Genomic DNA, 23,565 nt, shown 5'->3' with positions numbered 1-23,565 from the left:
CCACCATAAGTTCTCAGAAAGGGAGAAGTAATTCTCTCAAATGAAGTCAGAGCACTATTATCAGAAGAGTGATTGAGTGCTGGGCAGCCAAAGTAGCCAACAGTTACTATAATTTGTTGATAGAAGCAAAACTTCAGCCTAAGACACATAAAGCAAAGTAAAATAGCAGTCAACACTCCTTCCTTCCTCATGTTCTGCTCTCCTGTCCTTCATGGTTTACAGAATACATGGATATAAATGAATAGAAATATCAGCAATTGACCTTGAACTTGATAGGACAAATTGTAATCAAGTTTTTATCTTTTCTTACTTTAGTTCTTTATACTCTAAAGACCATTTCTATTTTTTGCCAAATCACATGGCTTTATAGACAAATAGAGTTAATTTGAAGCTCAGTTTGCATGTTTAGTAGAACATTTCCTAGCAAATAACTTACCTCCATTGAAAATTCATCTCCTCCTATAATGATGCTAATACCTACCTCACGGAATTCATTTGAGAATTTTTTTCCAATACCTAGGAAATACTCAATAAAAGCTGTTGGTATTGGTGGTAACACAGTCATAATTATTAATTATCCACATGGTATATTTATCAATAACGGAAGTCTCCCTATTAATGAAAGAAGACACTCAACAAATATTTATTGAACACTTTATTATGTACCAAAATCTAATGTGAGAGATAGGCATGTTAGCAAGTAGTTACAAATAACATAACTTCTTTTTTTTTCTTTTACTGTGGCACTTCCATGTTTAAAATATTTAATATTATTTTGTTATTTTTTATCAATTGACAAATAATAATTGCACATCTTCATGGGGTACATACATGTTTTGGTACATACACTGTCCAGTGATCACATCAAGATAAAGGATAATTAGCATATCCATCATCTCAAACATTTATCATTTCTTTGTGTTTAGAACATTCAATATCCTACTTTTAACTATTTGAAACCATCATTAATAGACATCCTACCATGGTATACAACATGAGAACTTAATCTCCTTTCTAGTCATAATTTTGAATTGTTTAACAAATCTCTCTCTGTGTCTTCCTTCTCCTTACCTTCCCCAGTCTGTAGTATCCTCTGTTCTACTTTTACTTCTGTACGATCAACTTTTTTTAGCTTCCATATATGAGTGAGAACATGAGGTATTCAACATTATTCCTGGCTTATTTCGCTTAATGCAATGTCCTCCATTTCTCTCCTTGTTGCCCTCTCCTTGTTGCCTCAATGACAGAATTTCATTCTTTTTTTATAGCTGAATATTCCACTGTGTATATCTACCACATTTTTTTTATCCATTCATCTGTTCATCAACACCTAGGTTGACTCCATATCTTGGCTATTGTGAATAGTGCTTAAGAAGCATTGTTTGCGGTAATACCCAAGGCTCCTTACCTCACTCAAAGAAAACTAAGGACATGGACACACAAGGAGTGAGATTAAGAGGGGCGGTTTAATAAGCGAGAGAAAGAGAAAAGCTCTCTCTCCTGCAGAGAGATAGGGACTCCTGAAAACGTGTTCCAGTTCTGTGGTGAAATGTACAGGGGTGGTGGGGGCGGTGTTGTTTATACGCTAGCTTGAGGAGGTGTTTGATTTACATAGGGCCCAAAAGATTGGTTGGACCAAGTGTGTTATTTGCATAGTATGGGAAGAAGCTGACTGCCCCACCCTAATCTTTTATTATGTAGATGGTTCTCTATCTGGGTGCCACCGTGTTGCCTGCTTCTTTACTGTACTCATGGTTGACAAAGGAAAGGGAAGATGGAGCCTCCATGTTGAACATGCTTGGCACCTAGGTAGTCTTTTCCTATTGGCACAGTTGCCAGCACTTACCTGTGCAAGCTTCTAACTTGCTTTTCTATGTCTGCAGCTTGATTTTTCAGGCTGCTCTTTGGTAGAAATTATTTGGGAGCTGCTTTTATTAAAAGGGAAAGCTTACCGAGGACTCTCTTATCCTCACTAACTGCCTAAATACTTTCTTTTTAGCGCCTGTACAGTGCTGCAATAAACATGGGGATGCAGATATCTTTTTGATATGATCTTTTTTCTTTGAATAGATTCCCAGGTGTGGGACTGCTGGATCATACGCTAGTTCTCTTTGTAGTTTTCTGAGGAACCCCTATACTATTCTCCATAGTGCCTATGCTAATTTACATTCCTGTCAATGAGTTCCCTTTTCTCCAGATTCTCACCAGACTAGCATTTGTTACTTTTTGGTCATTTTGATAATAGCCATCCATCCAACACTGGAGTAAGATATCTCATTGTGGTTCTGATTTGCATTTCCTTGATCATTAGTAATGTTGAACATTTTTTCAAATATGGGTTGTCCATTTGTATGTCTTCTTTTGAGAAATATCTATTCAGATCATTTGCCTATTTTTTAATCAGATTTTTTTCTTTAGTTTTCTTTTCTGTTTTTGTTTTTTTGGTGTTGAAATAACATCGTAACTTTAATAACAAAAAAGCCACTGAAGCACAGAAGAGAAAACACTTAAGTGTTCCCCTGAGGGTTAAAAAGCAATCACTTACAACAACAATAGGAGCTGTGTAACTGCATTTACATATACTAAACATTGAAAGTACAGTAAAGGTTTCTCTGGAGGGATTCATTCTGTTGATCACATTAACAATTTGTATTCTAAGACATGTCTAACACTTGTTATATTTATTAGGCCTATTTGCTACACTCAACCACACATTCTTTAGCAGTGAAAACAAGCTAATGATAATTAGATGTAAGTTGAAAGTTTCAGAATCCCTAATGTTTTAGTCCTCTCAGTTTCATCTTAAGACATTTTCTTTCTACCGATAAAATGTAGGAAGTAAATATGAATGTATGATGACACTGACTTAAATGGAAAATCTTATTTTACCTTCTCTTTGTATACCAGATATTTTAAGAAATTCCAGTACTGTGGGTATGCACCACATGTTCGCAGCTGTAAACCAAACACTGATGGAATTTCATCTCTAGAGAATCTCTTGGCAAGCATTATTCAGAGAGTATTTGTCTGGGTTGTATCTGCAGTTACCTGCTTTGGAAACATTTTTGTAATTTGCATGCGACTTTATATCAGGTCTGAGAACAAGCTGCATGCCATGTCAATCATTTCTCTCTGCTGTGAGTATTTCCTGGTTCAAGGGGAATTGTAGTTTTGAAATATACAAAAGCATTATTATTAGAAAATAAGTTGCGTGAGTCGTAGAATTATGGAATTTTACATTTTTCTACTTTTTGCTTATATGCTGGTTTCACATTTTCTACAAAGCAAATAGAATTACTTTAGCAATAAGAAAAAAAAATATGTTCTTTTAAACTAGGAAATTTAATCACCTTACATGAATTAATGAAGCTCTCATTTATTAGTTGTCTCTCATACAGTGGCTCCAAAGACACAATATTTTTTTGAAACATCTAAAATCTTTTACTACAAATAAAATTGCAACCTTCTATGGTCATAATTTTATATACACACCTGTACTTACTTTTTTATTTGTGTGTCCAGTTCACAGATATTGACGTAACAGCTACATGTTTTCCTGATCTCTGAGCTACTAGAAGTTTTTTCCACTCTAAGATATGTAAATAAGAAAATGTTTTTGGGGAGTATTCATTTTTTTAAAAAGTTGTTGCAATGTCATGACAAGAGTATTATATTAAATGAATACCGCAAAGAAAAGTAAGGAAGAGATCAGTCCTCAGGATGTTTGTAGTCTAGGTCAAGTGACCTAAAATTTATCCATGATCCCTTAAGCAAGCAAAGCATCAATCTACACGAGGTTCTACTTTTGTCTGTGTGCTGCCTGCAAGTACAGTCCCCATCCTTATTCAAAGCCTAATGCCTAATTGTTTTTTTTTTTTTTTAACTGCAAGCTATGTAAGAAACAGAACTCAGAAGTTGTTTAATATTGCTAACTACAAAATTTTAGTAAGTTCAGTTTCTCTGGTGAAGCCTAGACTACAACTTCAGTGTTAAAGGCTTAGGGTCAGCCTTATGATTTATACAGTGATATGATTTTAGGGATTTTGTGTGAATGCTTGCGCAGTCCAAAAATCTCACCCAATTTCTGATATGTAACATTTGCTTAAAAAGAAATATGGCAAGTAGTGTAAGAGAGCTAATTCCTGGGATTGGAGAGCCTAAAAAGAGACAGAAAAAGATATAAAAATTGAGAGAACAGCTTTGCTTAGACCAACTCTGGTAAGTAATTTAAGCCCCTTAAAACTATACTGACTGCAAAGCAGTTCATAATTATTCATATCTCTTAAATTATAGGCTTCAAAATTCAGTCTTTACTCTATCACAGGAACTTGTGAATTACTTTCTCTGAGATTTTATATGATGCCCTGAGCTTGTTGAGTTGGGAGAATTTCAGTGGAAGAACTGAACCAAATAATGCCATCCTCATCTAGGTCCCTAATTGAATGCTCAACATGATTGCATTTTGTTCATTTATTCAACACTTCTACCTGATGGGTCTAGAACAGAGAATACAATAGACAAGATCTCTGCTCTTAAAGATTTGCACTTTAAAGAAAATGAAGAAATGATTGCATAATTAACTCTAGAGAGTGCTGTGAGAGTGGTTACCAAAGAAAGTCTATGAATAGATCCCAAACTGTAAATGGATTCTTAGGAGAATAAAAATTCCCTTTTTCTAAGATAGAAGAAAGTTGGCTATATTTTCTAGCATTAAAAGTATTATGGCTTATTGATGATTTAATGGTACCTATTTATTTCTCTAAATTTGTGAAACTATGACTCCTCTAGGTGCCGACTGCTTAATGGGAATATATTTATTCGTGATCGGAGGCTTTGACCTAAAGTTTCGTGGAGAATACAATAAGCATGCGCAGCTGTGGATGGAGAGTACTCATTGTCAGCTTGTAGGATCTTTGGCCATTCTGTCCACAGAAGTATCAGTTTTACTGTTAACATTTCTGACATTGGAAAAATACATCTGCATTGTCTATCCTTTTAGATGTTTGAGACCTGGAAAATCCAGAACAATTACAGTTCTGATTCTCATTTGGATTATTGGGTTTATAGTGGCTTTCATTCCACTGAGCAATAAGGAATTTTTCAAAAACTACTATGGCACCAATGGAGTATGCTTCCCTCTGCATTCGGAACATACAGAAAGTATTGGAGGCCAGATTTATTCAGTGGCGATTTTTCTTGGTAAGAAACTATAAGAAATGAATGTTCACATGTTTTTATTTCAAATCTTGCAACCAGTTTTTGTTAGTAAGAATGAGGGTCAATTCTATCAGAATCCCCAGCAAGGATTTTTCTCCCCAAATTTTACTCTTATTATATAAATTCCAACTTGACACAGATTCATAAAAGTCACCAAACACCTGTATTTCATGTATTCACCCTAAACATGCTAGGCAACATATATTTTGGCTCTTTGCTTTATAATATGAAGACAATGGTATTTACTATCTTTTCAAATTTATGTTTGTAGCCACAAACATCTTTGGCTTACAGGTATACATACAACCGTTCTAAATCAGCAATGTAAAAATATTCTGAGTACAGCAAAAAGTAACTGAATTTGAAAAAAAAAAAAAAAAATCACTAGGCCAGGCACACAATGGATCATGCCTATAATCTAGGTCCTTTGAGAGGCCAAGGTGGGAGGATCACTTGAGGCCAGGAGTTTGAGACCAACCTGGGCAACATAGCAAGACTCCATCTCTACATTTTTTTTAAATTAACTGGTGTGATGGCATGCATCTGCAGTCCCAGCTACTTGGGAGGCTGAGGCAGGAGGATTGCTTGAGCCCAGGAGTTTGAGGCTACAGTGAGCTATGATTGTACCACTACACTTCAGTCAGCAACACAGCAAGAACCTATCTCTAAAAAAATTAAAAACAAAACGTCACTAATACTAGAGAGCTTAAAAACCCAAGATATTTATTGAATTATTGTAATTTCATTTCAATATCTCATTTTAAAATTAAACATTTTGTCATTCTTCATTACTTCCACAAAAGTTCATCCTAAAACAATTCATGATTTTTGTGGACTTTAGTTCTTCTTTATGAAGAAAAAAAAAAACCACACATTATAGTCTTCGTATTTTTAGTAATAACACCTAAGGATATGTTTTATTTATGCTTGTTTTGAAAAATGTTCCTATGCATTAATAATACTGTTTGTATTCCAAATAGGTATTAATTTGGCCGCATTTATCATCATAATTTTTTCCTATGCAAGCATGTTTTACAGTGTTCATCAAAGTACCATAACAGCAACTGAAATACGGAATCAAGTTAAAAAAGAGATGATCCTTGCCAAACGGTTTTTCTTTATAGTGTTTACTGATGCATTATGCTGGATACCCGTTTTTGTTCTGAAATTTCTTTCACTGCTTCAGGTAGAAATACCAGGTACAATATTTTTTTCTCTCCTTAAAGAAATAATAAATCTGTTTGTGCAGTATTCTTTTAAGGAAGACAATTAAAATTCTTAACACTAAACAATTTAAAGAATTGTACATCAGAGCTGGGCACAGTGGCTCATTCTTGTAATCCCGGTACTCTGGGAGGCCAAGGCGGGCGAATCACTGGAAGTCAGGAGTTTGAGACCAGCCTAGCCAACGTGGAGAAACACCATCTCTACTACAAATACAAAAATTAGCGGGGCATGGTGGTACACTGCTGTAGTTCCAGCTACTCAGGAGACTGAGGCACAAGAATCACTTGAATCCAGGAGGTGGAGGTTGCAGTGAGCCGAGATCATGCCACTGCACTCCAGCCTGGTAACGGAGCCAAAAAAAAAAAAAAAGAAGAAAATTGTAAGTCAGAGTTATAGGTACTTTTGGCTCTGACTATTGGCAGAGCTCAATACCTATATAGGTATTGAGCTATTATAGGTCTATAATCATATATAAGAGGTATATTATAGGTATAATATATATTATAGGTATATTATAGGTATAATATATATTATAGTATAATATATAATAGTATATAAGGGCTATATTATAGGTATTATATATATTATAGGTATATTATAGGTATAATATATATTATAGTATAATATATAATAGTATATAAGAGGTATATTATAGATATTATATATATTATAGGTATATTATAGGTATAATATATATTATAGCTCAATACCTATAAAGGTATTGAGCTATTATAGGTATATAATAGTATATAAGAGGTAATATTATAGGTATATAATAGCTCGATACCTATAATACCTCAATATAATATGTACTAGGGAAGAATTGTTTTTTTTTTCCATAAATGCCTAATAACACAATTACTATTGGAACAAAGGAGCAAAGAGTGACCAAAATAAATTACACACAGTGTTGAAATTCTGATAATTACAGGCTTAAGATGACTAGAAAGGAAAACAGGCTGAAACAATTCTCAAATAATTACTGCATTTTTTTCAGAGTATAAGAAAATTTTCTTCCTATAATGTATGCAATTTAGAGAACAACATGGCAGATTGTCAGAGATAATAGAAGCAAACATTCTTGGCATTTAAAAATCATGTAGGTTGGCGTGGTGGCTCATGCCTGTAATCTAGCACTTTGGGAGGTAGATGTGGGAGGATCACTTGAGCCCAGGAGTTCAAAGTTGCAGTGAGCCATGATTGCACCACTGCACTCAGCCTGAGTGACAGGGCAAGATCCTGTCTCGAAAAAATAAATAAATAAAAATAAGAAAGAAAAAATAAACAATGTGCATTACATCCATTAGGATGACTACTATTTTTAAAAAACACACATACAAAAAAGACAAGTGTTGGTAAAGATGTGGAAAAATTGGAACCCTTGTGAATTGCTGGTAAGAAAACAAAATGGTATAGCTGCTATGCAAGAAAATATGGCAGTTCTTCAAACATTTAAATGTAGAGTTACCATACAATGTGGAAATTCTCCTTCTAAGAAAAAAAACAAAACAACTGAAAGCAGGGACTCAAACAGATATTTGTACGCCCATGTTCATAGCAACATTATTCATACTAGCCAAAAGGCAGAAGCAACACAAATGTCCACAGATTGGTAAATAGATAAACAAACTGTGGTACATACACACAGTGGATTAGTATTCAGTCTTATAAAGCAAGGAAATTCTGACAAATGCTGCAATATAGATGAACCGTGAAGATATTATGCTAAGTGAAGTAAGTTAGACACAAAAGGACAAATATTTTATTTCACTTACATGATGTTCCTGGTATAGTCAGATTCATAGAACATAGAATGGTGTTTTTCTACGGGTTGAGGGAAGGGGAAATGGAGAGTGATTGTTTATTAGGCATAGAGCTTCAGTTTGGGAGATGAAATCATTCTGGAGATAGCTGGTGGTTATGGTACGATGTGAATGTACTTAATGCCACTGAGCTGTCTGCTTAAAAATGCTTACATGGTAAATTTTTATGTTATGCATATTTTAGTACAATGAAAAATGAAAAGTGCATATATCCTATTAAAAATATAAATATATACATATGTATAATGCAGTTTATATTCACATTTTAAAAATTTGTATGTAGGGGGGGGCCAGTGGATCATGCCTGAAATCCCAGCACTTTGGGAGGCTGAGGTGGGTGGATCACTTGAGGTCAGGAGTGTAAGACCTGCCAGGCGCAAACATGGTGAAACCCCATCTCTACTAAAAAATACAAAATGTAGCTGGGCGTGATGGCATGCACTTGTAGTCCCAGCTACTCAGGAGGCTGAAGCATGAGAATGCTTGAACCTGGGAGGCAGAGGCTGCAGTAAGTGGAGATCACACCACCACTGCACTATAACCTGGGCAATAGAGTGAGGCTCTGCTCAGGAAAAAAAAGAAAAAAATGTTGTATGTATTAATACATAATTTTAATTGTGTTCTATACCATGGATGATGGTGATCGTATCTTACATTTTATGAACAACAAAAAGAAGGCCGAGGTGAGAGGACTGCTTGAACCCCGGAGCTTGAGACCAGCTGGACAACATAGGGAGACCCTGAGACCCCAACTCTTCAAAAAATAAAAATTAGCCAGGCATGGTGGCACATGCCTTTGGTCCCAGCTATTCAAGAAGCTGAGGTACACTTGGGCCCAGGAGGCCAAGACTGCAGTAAGCCATGTTCACACCACTGCACCCCAGCCCTGTCTCAAAAACAAAAACAAAAAACAAAGAATGATGACAGCATCAATTAAATTATAATAAAAAGCAGAGTATTTTGGTATTAGTATATATACTAGCATGATTTTTAAGATGAGCTTAGCCAAAGGTACTTTTACAGAAATAAATATCTGGTCATAAAGCCCAAAAAATGCACACTTAGTTTTAAAATCAAATGGCAGAAAAGAAATGTATTGAAGAATATTCTGACAAATACTATACACTTTATTAAAATACTTTTCAAGTGTTTTAATTATTAGACACTTAAACTTATGACTTAAATGCTAAACAATATGGTATTTCCAAAAATATATTCATAATATGTAATCACTTTGTGAAAAATATTTCTACCTAAAGGAATATTTTGGTTGATATTCAAGAAGAGCCACTGAGAAAAGAATTCCCTTCTTTTTCAGCACTAGAATTCCCTTCACACACTGGCACTCTGGAAAGATATCTGAAAACAAAAATAGACTTGGTATTTAATTATGTGACATCAAAGAAAAAAAATTAAAACTCAAAAACGGGTTGGGATGAAAAAAACAAGGAAGTTGGGTTTTTATATCTTATAAACATCTGTAAACACTAAAGCTATTTCATTTTTCTTTTCTAGGTACCATAACCTCTTGGGTAGTGATTTTTATTCTGCCCATCAACAGTGCTTTGAACCCAATTCTCTATACTCTGACCACAAGGCCATTCAAGGAAATGATTCATCAGTTTTGGTATAACTACAGACGAAGAAAGTCTAGGGACAGCAAAGTTCAGAAAACATATGCTCCATCGTTCATCTGGGTGGAAATGTGGCCACTGCAGGAAATGCCACCTGAGTTAATGAAGCCGGCCGTTTTCACAAGACCCCTGTGAAATGTCGCAGATTTCTCAATCAACTAGGCTGAGTTCCTATTCATGACTGACTCTGAAACTCATTTCTTCACAGAGAATACTGTGGGGGGTGCTTCATGAGGGATTTACTGGTATGAATTGAATACCACAAAATTAGTAATTTATAATAATGACTAAGATAAATTAGTTTACAAGGACATGAGGAAAAATAAAAATGACTAATGCTATTACAAAGGGAAGTAATTATAACAATAATTTATATATATGTACATATTTTGCTTAAGAAATTAAGAGAAATCTACTTCAGTAACATTCATTCATTTTTTCTAACATGCATTTATTGAGTACCCACTACTATGTGCATAGCATTGCAATACATTCCTGGAAGTAGACAATGCAGAACCTTTTCAATCTGTACATTGTATTTAATTACAGGAGACTATACAAAGTCCATCTGCAGTTCCTACTTTAAAGTAGAGCTTTGCCTGTCATGTGCATCAGCAATAATCATAGGCACTTTTAAATAAAGGTTTAAAGTTTTGGAATACTCAGTGTAATTGCATCATAGAAAATGTCTGACTGTTTGCAAAATATATTCTGTTTTAAGAATCCATCTTATCTCTCCTTAAGTCTCCATATACTTGAGAGCCAATACAACATATTTATTACTATGAAAAAATATGCTTTGCTAGAAACTCAAAACCAGTGCTTCTTTTGTCACTTCCTGCCCAGTTTTCTCTTTGCTTTAAATGAACACCATCACATAGGATTGGAATAGGAGCGTGTGAGTACCGCAAAGAAGTGGATCAGAAAAGCTAGAATGAGGATAAACATTTAGACCTGTGGAAACTCCTGAAATAAATCCTCGTATTGTCAGTTAACTGATTTTCTGCGAGGATGCCAAGATAAATATAAAAAGGCTTTTCAACAAACCGTGCTGTTTTAAGAACATACTTCAGTGGTTGCATTCACCCACTTTAGGTGAGTGAATATATGGTATGCAGACTATCTCAATAAAGCAGTTAAAAGGAGAAAGAGCTAGAATGCGCTGATTCAGGAACTTAATATCAGGAAGGAAAGGTCTGCATGTACCTAGTCTCTAGTCTCTGAGTTATTAGAATTTTTGCTTTCATAATTTGAAAACTTTAAGCAGGAGAAGAAAATGTTTTCAGATAGTTTCAAATACACCAAAAATGTGTGAAACACAAAAATACTGGAATCAAACCATAATGTTCTTATCGAATATATAATTGTATAGATTTATTTTGAAAATAAATTATTGGAAATTTAAATCTATTAAAAATGGATTGCTTTGGGTTTTTTCTTGCTTACTTGGAATAATCTCAGTAAGTTTTCCACATGAAGAACATAGTATAATTTCAATATAACTCAGAACACAATAGAAAACTATAGTTCTGCTTATAATATTCAATAATATAACTACTGATAGTTCTATAATAAATAAAATAGCCAGTGGCATGACTATTCCCAGCTATGTGAGAGGCTGTGTCCAATCTGGGCAACATAACGAGACACTGTCTCTAAAATATAAATAAATAAATAAATAAATAAAATAGGTGACAATTTTTAAATTTTAAAATAGCCTACAAAAAGTAAATAATAAAAAAAGCTTATAAACAATGAAAACAGTTCAAGTGTAGTGGCTCACACCTATCAATTCAGTGCTTTGAGAGGCCAAGGCAGGAAGATCATTGAGGCCAGGAGTTCAAGACCAGCCTAAGCAACAGTGAGACCCGCATCTCTACAAGAAATTAAAAAATTAATTAGCTGGGCATGGTGGCACATGCCTGTAGTCCTAGTTGCTAGGGAGGCTGAGGTGGAAGGACTGCCTGAGCCCAGGAGTTGGAGGCTGCAGTGTGTTGTGATAGTGCCACTGCACTCCAGCTTGGGCGACAGAGCCAGACCCCCAAAATTTTTTTTAATTTTTTTTTTTTTTTGAGACAATCTTGCTCTGTTGCCCAGGCTGGAGTACAGTGGCATGATCTCAGTCACTGCAAACTCTGCCTCCGAGGTTCAAGCAATTATCCTGATTCTCCTGTTTCAGCCTCCTGAGTAGCTGGGACTACAGGCACACGCCACCACGCCTGGCTAATTTTTATATTTTCAGTAGAGATGGGGTTTCACCATGTTGGCCAAGCTGGTCTCAAACTTCTGGCCTCAAATGATCTGTCCACCTCAGCCTCCCAAAGCCACCACACCCGGCCTAATTATTTTTTAAGATTATTTTAGGATTAATTCCTTAGAATTCCTATTACTAATTCCAAGTAATAGAAATTTTTTCCCCACGAGATGAAGTCTTGCTCTGCCACCCAAGCTGGAGTGCAGTGGCGCCATCTCTGCTTACTGTAACTTCCGCCTCCCAGGTTCAAGCAATTCACCTGCCTCAGCCGCCCAAGTAGCTGGGATTACAAATGCCCACCACCACACCCAGCTAATTTTTTGTATTTTTAGTAGAGATGAAGTTTCACCGTGTTAGCCAGGCTGGTCTCGAATTCCTGACCTTGTGATCTGCCTACCTCAGCCTCTCAAAGTGCTGGGATTACAGGTGTGAGCCACCATGACCAGCTTTTGTTTTGTTTTTCTTCTTCTTTTTGAGACATAGTCTCTCTCTTGTCACCCAGGCTGGAGTGCAGCAACCTGATCTCGGCTCACCTCCACCTCCAGGGTTCAAGGGCATTCTCCTGCCTCAGCCTCCGGAGTGGCTGGGATTACAGGTGCCCACCACCATGCACGGCTAATTTTTGTATTTTTAGTAGAGACGGGAGTTTCACTATGTTAGCCAGGCCAGTCTTGAGCTCCCGACCTCAGGTGATCCGCCCACCTAGGCTTCCCAAAGTGCTGGGATTATAGGCATGAGCCACCCTGCCAGGCCAAAGATTTTTATTAAAAAGAATAACTGAAAAAGAATAAAAGCAATACTCACGGATAGAAGAAATTCAGTCCAAAAAAAATCGTGGTCTTAACCTGTTTAAGAGTCTTAGAAATGCTGCAAATTTACAAAGTACACATCTTAAACTTCCTTTAGCATTTAACATATTTTTAAACAACTTTCTAGAGGCCATTTGAATTTGACTTCCTGTCTCCTCCACCCATTCATTCTTCTACCTTTCCACCTCCTCAAATAGAATAACTTCAGTTTAATTTAATTTGATAAGCAATTACTAACATACTACATAACTATCTCCTTAGAACCTTCCATAGAAAATGCAACAGAAGCATTAAGTTAACTACAATTTGTATCAAGCTTTTCTTAGAAATGTAGCTATGGACCATGACCTAGGTCAAATCAATCCTCTAAATCAACCAAGCCAAAGTTGTTTTAAAAATTTAAAGTTTAGCCAGGCGCAGTGGCTCACAGCTGCAATCCCAGCACTTTGGGAGGCCGAGGTGGGCAGATCACCTGAGGTCAGGAGTTCGAGACCAGCCTTACCAACATGGAGAAACCCCATCTCTACTAAAAGTACAAAATTAGCCAGGCATTGTGGCACATGCCTATAATCCCAGCTACTCAGGAGCCTGAAGCAAGAGAATCACTTGAACCTGGGAGGCAGAGGTTGCGGTTAGCCGAGATCATGCCATTGCAATCCAGCCTGGACAACAAAAATGAAACTCGTCTCAAAAAATAAACAAATAAATAATAAAACATAATAAAAATTTGAAGTTTATATTAGGAAAACCTCAACTTTTATTTTTTACACTTTTAGTTGAAGAATTACTAATTCATCATACTAATACACCATCTCTCCTAATGACTGGGTAAACCTTAGCAATTTAAACATGGATAAGTAGATGGCAAAAAACAAAGTGGAAGGAATACACAGCTGGAATTGTAACGCCATCCATTTTACTCGACAAACTGTCAAGCGAATTGCTCTGGGTAAGAGACCTCAAAAATACAAAAAGTGGTTTAATTTTTACAAAATTGCTCCTCTTTTTGAGAAAATCTTTCACTAGAAGCCTCATTCACTCTTGTTTTAAGCCGTTTTCTTATCTACAGACTAGGGCAATCTCACCCACTTTAATATGGCCTCATGTACTGTGTATATACTGAAGATTCCCATATTTTTGCCTTCAGCTTGTTCTCTCTCCTAAACTGCCCACTTATGTATATAATTGCCCACTTGACATTTTCACTTGAGTATCTCACTGGCTTTTTAATGTCATTATTATGCATGAATCTAGAATCTGACATCTGATTCTCCTCCTATAGGTCCTGCCTTGCTGAATTGCACCCAATGGCCCAAGCTCGAAATCTGTGAGCCATCCTTGACTCTTCCTTCTCCTTTATCCACCATATCAAATCACCCAGGCCTCCCTTAATTCTACCTCATACACGTTGCTTAAATCCATCCACTCTTCATCCCAATTCCCAGTACCTTAGTTTGGGCCAACATTATGTCTCATTGGGATATTTGCAATAACCTTTTAATAAGCCTCCATACCTCCAATTCCAATTTGGTCAGTTGATGTTTACAGGTTTTTTGAGCTTACCAAAAAAATAAAAAGCAATCCTTAGGGAAAAAAGAAATCGAGTGTTATACAGCTACTAGCACAAATATTCTGCTTTGGGATGTCATATTACTTTGGGTTTGCCATAGAAACGGAGAGAGAAGATTCTAAGGAATTGTCTCACATGATTATGGAGACTGGCAGCTCTACACATCTGCAGCGCCAATGTCCCAGTTGAAAGGCACACAGGCTCTTTAGAACCAGGAAGAGCCAGTGCCAATTCAAAGGCTGGCCTTGATACTGGAAGGCCAGGCCTTTAGGCAGAATTCCCCCTTGCAGGGGGAAGGTCAGCTCTTTGTTCTATTCAGGCCTTCCAGGGATAGGAGGAGCACAACCCAGGCTAGGAAGGGCAATCTGCTTTACTCTGCCTACTGAGGTACATGTTAGCTTCATCCAAAAGCATCCTGACTGAAAAAGTGAGAATATTATCTGAACAAATATCTCGGTACCTGTAGCTGTCAAGTTGAAACATAAAATTAACCATCACACATGGGTAGAGTAAATAATATAAGCCTGGATATTAATCAGTCTAGCTAGGTGGCTAGGTGTGGTGTAGACTACTAGGATAGTGTTGACCAATTTCAGAGTCAAGATTCACAGGCATATTATTTCATCTCAGCCTGCTTACTTTCGGTAAACAGTAATGATACTTTTCTCAAAGAACTGATATGGTCACATGAAACAATGTTTATAAAGCTCTTAACATAGTACCTGGCACATTTTACATACTCAGAATTTTGGAAACAGAACACATTTGTTTTTTATGTTAACAATTTCATCTTACTGACTTTAGTCTCTTGAAGCTTTAAAAAATTCACAGCAGCTGGGCACAGTGGCTCACACCTGTAGTCCCAGCACTTTGAAAGGCCAAGGTGGGTGGATCACCTGAGGTCAGGAGTTTGAGACCAGCCTGGGCAACATGGTGAAACCCTGTCTTTACTAAAAATACAAAAATCAGCCGGATATGGTGGCGCACACCTGTGATTCCAGCTAGTAGGGAGGCTGAAGCAAGAGAATCGCTTGAACCAGGAAGCAGAGGTTGCAGCGAGCCAAGATCGTACTGCTGCACTCCAGCCTGGGCAACATAGCAAGAATTTGTCCCAAAACTTTTTTTACATCATTTCTTTGGGGTTTGTGTAGGGCTGGTAATGGGCTACTTACTAAGTTTAAAAAAAAAAAAATTCTTACGTGTTGAAGAAAATATTTATGCTTTCAGCTCTTCCCCAACCTCTCCCATGAAGCAAACAGAAATGTAAAAAGGTGTAACCATAAAAATCCACTCTTAAAGTGCCCATAGAAAGCACACTACATGAAACCATCAGTTGTCCTAAGCTGACCATAACTCAGTAGAAATCAGTAACATGTTTTTTTTTTCTTTCCTTACAGAGAAACTTACAGTTTTAGCACGTAGTTAATATATCTGCAGTGGAAGAAATACAATTTCTCCTCAAGCCTCATGAGTTCATAGTTGGGACAGATCCCTATAACAAAAGACAGATTAACAAGAGAAAAACGACTAATTTTTATTAATATTTGCAGTGTATATCATACAGGAAAAAACCCAATGAAAAAGTAACCACAAGTAGCGGCTTACAACTCTAGATTACACAGCATCTTCCACAGAGAATAAATTTTAGAGAAGTGTGACAAGGAAAGCAGTTTTAGGCTTCCAGAGGCAGAAACTGTGAGGAGCTAAATATACGGCAAGAAAGTAACAGTAAGGTTTGTTTGTAGATTCCTCTGGTGCTGTCTCAGCCGACTAGAGCTATCTTTTCATCTTGGTATCAGGAAAGCATCTTTCTCAAAGAAGTTCGTATGGCTTGCTACAGGTAGGAAAGGACAGGTAAGATAGCTATTTCTGTCACTACTGTTTCTCAAGCGCCTTTAGCTCGAAATAATCACTATGGCAAATTGGCATACTTGGGGAAGGCATGTTCAAATTTCCTTCAGATCAAAAGAACAGAAAGGTCAGAATCTGGCCCATATATGGTAACTGAATGACAGATGTCGCACTTGAAACATTGATACTTGGAGGAATAGCTATAAATATGCAAAAATAATTAAAAGAAGATTCCAAAATCATGCCATAAACAAAAACAAATTTCAGTTGGACTAAACATCTAAATGTTAAAAAATTTTATAACTTTTGGAAGGCTGTGTAATACTATTTTTATGACATTTCCTATACAAAAACCAGAAAAAGCAAATCATTATAAGAAATATTGGTAAGATTACATTAAAATTTAAAAATTCAATATTTCATAACCAAAATACAAAGACAAACCAGCCTAAAAAAGATAGTTGAAACATACATAAGAGATTATTAGTATTCAAAACATGTCATATCTAAAAACTGACAAGTCAAAAATAGAAAAACGAGCAAAAATGCCTATAATCCCAGTGCTTTGGGAGACAAGATGGGAGGACTGTTTGAGCCCAAGTTCAAGATTACAGCGAGCTATGATCTTGCAAACGCACTCCAGCCTGAGCAACAGAGCAAGATCGTGTCTCTTAAAAAAAAAAGAGTAAAAGATATGGCCTCAGAAATCACACAATGTATTTCCTCAATATCCTGGTAGTCAGCACTGTAAAATGCAGAAGACTATACTGGGCATAAATACCAGGATGCCAGGGATCACTGGGGCCATCTGGAGGCTGGCTACCACACACATAAAACAATATTTTGTAGCACTTTTTAAAAATATATTTGTTTTAAAATATAAAAACACACACTAGAAAATATGTAACCTCTAGTGGTTACTTCTGGGGACTCTCAAAGAGTCCTCAAAGAGAGAGGAAGGCGACAGGATCAATGACGCAACAAACTTAAATTGTATCTAACATTTGCAATTACATACATACGTGTGTGTGTGTGTGTGTGTGTGTGTGTGTGTGTGTGTGTGTCTATCTGTCTGAAGAAAATATAGCCAAATGCTAACATTTACTATATCTGCGTGGTAGAAATAGACGAATTTTCTTGAAATCATTTACCTTTCCTATATCTTTGAAATATGTAAAAAAAAAAAAAAAGTTTTGAGGTAATGAATCCAAAGAAATGGAAATAAAATGTGTTTTTAATAAGAATTAATTTTTACACATTTTAACAATTGCAATTTTCAGGATATGTAAGAATATTTTTCTAATACTGAAATAAGCATATCTTTGGTACAGAAATCACACCCTATGTGTGATCTTTAAAAAAACTAATCAAGAACTATGACCTAATATGTTAAACAAAACTATTCTTTGCCCATCCATCTGTCCCCTCTCATAGCCCCATTGTGGGGCGTTAGAATATAGTTCTGTACATATCTACAAAGAATTAAGATGTTGTATCAAAGATGTCCAGAAGTTACATATGGCAGAGAATTAGTGGCTTCATCCTTGACACACCACACAAAATATCAAAAGCAACATAAGATACAGGATGCAAAATAGAACACTAAGGTCAAATAATACAAAAACAATCACATCATTTAAATTTGATGCATTGCAAACAAAGTAACTTCTTTAGAATTATTATGTACACAACTTGCAAAGCTCAGAAAGCAATAGCACAGAGCCATAAATCTGGTAAGGCACTTTATTTTGAGATGGAGTCTCACTCTGTGGCCCAGGCTGGAGTACAGCGATGCTATTTCAGCTCACTGCAACCTCCGCCTCCCAGGTTCAAGCAATTCTTCTGCCTTAGCCTCCCAAGTAACTGGGACTACAGGCATGCGCCACCACGCCTGGCTAATTTTTGTATTTTTAATAGAGACAGGGTTTCACCATATTGGCCAGGCTGGTCTTGAACTCCTGACCTCGTGATCCACCAGCCTCAGCCTCCCAAAGTGCTGGGATTACAGGCGTGAGCCACTGCGCCCCTGCCATTCTTGTATACTAACAATGCTTTATACCTTAAGACTCTTTAAAGATAGCAATCAAACATATACAAGTATCAGAACAAAAACTGTTAAACTGGAAAAGCAGTAACCACAGAAATAGAGAAAAAATATGCATTCTTTCTAGACAGTCTTTCCTTTTCTGAAGTAAAGTCTTTTAAAAAAAAAATCAAAGAAGTACAAAAAATACTTGCCATACATTTTTAAAACCTATCATCAAAGTCCAAATCTCTGTAAAAAAGAATGCTTATCTTCAAGTCAATAAAGGTCAGATTCATACATTTTCTACAGAAACAATTACAGTCTTCATGCTAAATATGGGAAGAAAAAAAGCTTTTAATTAAGTTTGTTAACTCTTCTATTCAACAAATATTTAGTGAGTGTTGTGTGACCCTGTTTTAGGTGCTGTGGATATAAAGACACAATCATTAGTTGCAGACAACTTAGCCTAATAGAGCTGGATCTACCATTGGAAACCTTAAAGTTACCCCCCTTGGTCTTTAAGATGAAATGCAACTTCAAACTCTGCCATGCTTAGCATCTTGTTGCAAAACAAATAAATAACGGTCTATAGAGTTTGCTACTGGTAGCACTATGGCACTATTAATATTAGCCATCTACTGATTGTCTTTCATAAAGGATTCTATGAAAGTTCAGAGGCAGAAAGTACTTAAGGATAAACAAGGACTGGTCAGCCTCAAAGATAGCATTGGCATTCCACTTTCACAAAAGCCAAGAAAACCAAGAAAAGGAAGATAACAAATTGGTTAGCATGGATGATCAACAAATGTCTATGGATACGACCAGCAGGAAACTCTCATCACAATTGAGTGGAAGATTCAGGCAGTTTCCCTCTAATTCCACGGATCCTGAAGCAGGAATTGGAAGACTGGAGGACACTGAAAGGAATGCAAAACCTATGTTCGACCCAGCATTCCGAGCCACCTTCCATCCAGCTACCTCAAACCTTTTGTTTTTGTGCTGTCTTACTGATGGACTGCATGAGGGCCTCATAGATGCAGGTGTGAGTGAAAGAAGCTTGCTCACTGTTGAAGGCAAACAAACATCCACAGTCACTCTTTAAAAGGACTGTCACTGACCAGGACCAGATGACTAAAACTGAAATGGCATCCATGCTTCAACACTGCTGCTGCCTACTCATCGGAGTTGTGATTGGGTCAAGTGATCTGGTCTAATCCTATTCAGGTCTAAAAACGATTCCGGGCCATGATGGTTGCACCAGGCAGGGCAGCAGATGACGAAAGTGCAAACCTGTAGGTTGCACACAATGCTGGGCCTGCGATAGACTGGATCAACAGTCAACCTTAGGTTGGTGAATTTGTATTTGCTCTCCTGTTCAAGGAAAGGAGCTCTTGGATCAGGTCAAGCTTGTTGCTACCAGCGCCCAGATGACAACAGTTTTTACTATCCAGACCTTTCTAGAACCATGTATGGATGGGACACCAGCACTCCCCTCAGTCTTCACAGACATAGTGGAGTTTGATAAGAGACTCATCAATGCAAAGAACAAGATGGGGAGTCTGTCTGGACTAGCTGGGGCACTCCGCCATCCTATTACGCTAGAGCTTGCTCCTGGGACGTTTCCCAACCTGGCCACGGCAGCCAATTATTGGATCAAAAGAACCAATGCAACATTCACAGGCTTCAAAGACCCCAACATAATACCGGGAGCAAGTCTCTCACTGCCACTGCTACAAATGGTGGCACAGAGACCTGTCAAGAGGGGAGACACAGGTGGGCCAATGGACAGCACACTTGTTATCTTGTTATGGAATCACCAGTTACGATTGAACATCTATTCAAAAACCAAGAAAAATTTCATTCTGAGTACATACAGAACTTCTGGACAGAGGTCATCCTATACGTGTGGTAAATGTACAAACATGACATATGAAGAAGTATGAAGTAATGCAGTCATTATTAAACAACGAAGTATGTCAAATTAGTCATCAGGTTTCAAAGAATCATAGCCTTCTTTCAAGAGGTCCCGCCATGTTTTAAGGAAACGTGCATTTTCTGTACATTTGAAGGCAAGCTCTTCCACTTGAGCTGATACTGCAGATGTGGCTTCAAGGAGTTTGGTTAATGAAAAGGCTGCCTAAAATTAAAAAAAAAAAAAAAATCAAAAAAGTTTATTTTTAAAAATTTCATCTCATTTTACAAGCAGTCTAAAAATAGCTTAAGGCATTGAAACCAGTGTCCCTGTTTTCTTTAAAAGTAATCTATTTTCAAACTAAAGTATTGGCTCTTTAGCATTTCTTAGGTTCCCTGAAAGAGCCAATGCTTTAGTTTGAAAATTGAGTAGGCTTTGATGAAACAGGTCTGCTAGAAAAATATTCACTATGTATGAGACATGACAAGTCAGTATATATGAAAATACACTAGAGTCTCAGGTCAACAAGATGACTTGGACCCCTTAACACTACGTGCCAGAAGTATCTGAAGGAATTCATCATAAATAATTCTTACTTCTATGTGGGTAACATGGGCATTGACCTGTGAACACTTTAAACAATGAAAATGTACAGATCAAAGAACAGAAACTCTGAGCTCTGACAAACAACATCAACGAAATCACACACGAATGCAGAAAACATTCAGCTCCTGGTGGAAATTTCACTTTTTAGGCAAATATTTTCTTCACCGATGATATAAAATAAAACATTGTTCCTAAATAACACATTAGCACTTCATTCTACATATTTCTTTGTAGAATATTCAAAGAATATGTAAGAAAATTCTACATATTTACTTACAATCAGTTTGTTCTGCAAAAATAAAGTCTGGATACACAATTTAGTCATCCTTAAAAAAATATCTGCGGAGCAATGAGATAATCGAGGTCATCCCCTGGTTTCTAATCCTTACGAAAGGACATGCCACAGAGCTCTCCCAGAAGGTTACCCCATTCCATTTGACCCACTCGAGAGACCATCAAACTGTGACCTCCTCCCTTCTCCCCCTCCCTATCTTGTGTGAGTTAGGGGTGGGAGGTGGGCTGCTAGTTTCTGGGGATTCGAAATTTAACAGAAACTATCCTTACTAAGTATGCATTCTAGCAATCATAGGAAGGGAGGAGTGCCGAACTAAACCCTTAATGAAGCCAATCCACGTGACCTAAACCCTTCAAGCTGGGTCCACCGCTAAGCAGGCTTGAGGCAGACAATGGCATTATCATCTGTCCCTGGGCAGGTGGCCAAGTAGAACAGCGAGCTCTAAGTCCCATGGAAAGAAATCACAGTCTGATCCTAAACACTCGCAGACAGCAAGCAAACCCATGCAGTGAAAACTATTCTCCGATGGGAGAGGAGGAGGCAAAGAGCCAGCACCGGGCGGGGCAGAGCTGCAGGGCTTCGGGTTACTGCGGATGATTGAAACCAGAAGGCGAGACAAAAAGAAACCAGTTAGGGGTGGGGCGGGTGGAGGGATAACCCCAAGACTCCTCACCGCTAAATCTAAATGGGGAACGCTCAGAGAGGGGTGGCACTTTAGCTGCTGGCGTCTCCCACTCCCCACTTCCCGCCCGCACGCTCTCGGGCGCAGAAGAGCGGGTCGTCCCCGGTCGTGGGGGTTGGGGGACCGACGCCCTGGCCTCGCGGGCCCCGCCGCAGCCAGTCTTCCCAGAGGCGCCGAGGAGGGACGCAGTCCCGACTACACACTCACGTCTCCGATCTGCAGCTCCACTTCCTCCAGCGGGTCAACCTTTCGGCCGCTGCTCCTGCTCGGAACTGGCCAGCTCAAACTCACTGGCCCGCCCGGGGAAGATGCTGCAGAGGCGTCTGAAGAGGAGGGAGAAGAAGGAGGCGGCGGGGGCGGCGAAGAAACCTGTAGCTCCTCAGGGTCGGCCATGGGGCAGGGCTGGGACCGCGGAATCTAACTCGAGCAGCCGAACCGACACCAACTGTCTTTTAACCACTCCCGCCCAAAGCCAAGGGGCCCCGCCTCCTAGCGCCCGAAATCCCGCCCCGTCTCCTCACGGGTCTCAGCCCTGGACCACAAAGACGCTTCATTTTTCCGGACAGCCAATCAGATGACATCTATTCACCTTGGGCAGCTCAAGGCTCCTGCGCGAGCCTCTAGTCGGGCTGGAAGGGCGCGAGTGCAGAAGACTACCCCTCCCAGGAAGCCGTGCGCGTCGCCCCCACCTCTGCCACTGTCTTTCACTGCGCGTGCGTTGTTCTATGGGATTCGTGAACCCCTCTAGCCGCGCTCTGGCTCTCACCGCGTCCCGGCTGGGACTTGGAGTCCCTAATTTCCCGGGTTTGGTACATGACCCGGAAGCCTCGGCTGGCCGCCGCGTCATCCATGGCGCCGGCGCAGAGTGAGAAGGAGGCGGGAACGCCGCGAAGCAAGAGCGGTCGGCAGAGCTGGGGAGGCGAACCGCGGTGGAGTTCTTGCTTCCCGGCAGGTGATGGCGCCCCCCGCGGCCTAGAGGTCCAGCGCCCGCCGCGAGCAGCGGAGAGTCTTCGTGTCCTGTCTGACCGAGAATCCTGGTGACTTTGAACATGCTGGTGCCGCTAGCCAAGCTGTCGTGCCCGGGTGAGAGGGAATGTAGGGTGGGAATAAGTGGAGGAAAGTGGAGGAATTAGGGCAAAAGAGACAAGGCCGGTCCTGGGGGCTGTAGGCACCTCTCATCTCTCCCCTCTTCTCTCACCTGCTTTCTGAGGCTATCTAGGGCAAAGGTCACGCTCTGTAAGCCTGGTGGTGGACCCTAGCTTTCTCTCTCTGGGGTTGCCTCAGTTGGAAAAAATAATATCTAGGCTAAAGGTCAAGGGCGGAGAAAACTTGTCAACACACCCCACCCACCACCACCCGTCAGCAAACGCACATCTCGGTGGACTCCTGAACTGAGGCTTCCCAAATCATGGTTCTAATCCTCAGAGCTTTGTTTTAAATGGAAAAAAAAAGTTGTATTTGCCCAGTTTTTATCCTTGGTCTTCGCAGCCATCCTGGTTCAGTCTAAAGAAATTGAAGTCTTATCTGTCACATCATAGTTAACATTCATATGTTAACCAAGTAACCTGAGTGTCTCTGGAGCCAGGAGTTTTCTGCCTTGTCTAAAATTAGCTGTAAAGGCCAGTCTCAGTGGCTCATGCCTGTAATCCCAGCGCTTTG

General features: G+C 38.7%; 3 protein-coding genes across 3 annotated transcripts in view; 2 read left to right on the top strand and 1 right to left on the bottom strand.

Annotated features, from left to right (window-relative positions):
- RXFP1 (relaxin family peptide receptor 1) overlaps window positions 1-11,311 on the top strand; it is a 155,879-nt gene extending 144,568 nt beyond the window's left edge. The window contains exons 15-18 of the mRNA XM_032248564.1: window positions 2,908-3,137; window positions 4,789-5,199; window positions 6,198-6,416; window positions 9,783-11,311. Coding sequence (XP_032104455.1) covers window positions 2,908-3,137; window positions 4,789-5,199; window positions 6,198-6,416; window positions 9,783-10,036 — 1,114 coding nt within the window. The 3' untranslated portion in view covers window positions 10,037-11,311. The remainder of the gene's footprint in view (window positions 1-2,907; window positions 3,138-4,788; window positions 5,200-6,197; window positions 6,417-9,782) is intronic.
- Window positions 11,312-18,629: 7,318 nt separating this feature from the next.
- CUNH4orf46 (chromosome unknown C4orf46 homolog) lies at window positions 18,630-22,646 on the bottom strand. The gene is made up of 2 exons (XM_032248563.1): window positions 22,114-22,646; window positions 18,630-20,548 (listed from the first exon to the last, which is right to left on the bottom strand). Exons 1-2 carry the CDS (start codon window positions 22,297-22,299, stop codon window positions 20,393-20,395), a joined length of 342 nt encoding a protein of 113 aa, XP_032104454.1. The 5' UTR covers window positions 22,300-22,646; the 3' UTR covers window positions 18,630-20,392.
- ETFDH (electron transfer flavoprotein dehydrogenase) overlaps window positions 22,627-23,565 on the top strand; it is a 37,504-nt gene continuing 36,565 nt past the window's right edge. Inside the window, exon 1 of the mRNA XM_032248559.1 lies at window positions 22,627-22,989. Within this exon, the coding sequence (XP_032104450.1) occupies window positions 22,956-22,989 (34 nt within the window). The 5' untranslated portion in view covers window positions 22,627-22,955. The remainder of the gene's footprint in view (window positions 22,990-23,565) is intronic.

This window comes from Sapajus apella, unplaced genomic scaffold (assembly GCF_009761245.1).
Source record: "Sapajus apella isolate SASKATOON/1434 unplaced genomic scaffold, GSC_monkey_1.0 scaffold67, whole genome shotgun sequence".
NCBI classification, from domain to species: Eukaryota; Metazoa; Chordata; class Mammalia; order Primates; family Cebidae; genus Sapajus; species Sapajus apella.
The sequence above is the reverse complement of the archived record's forward strand: the minus strand, read 5'-3'. Positions and strand labels throughout refer to the sequence as shown.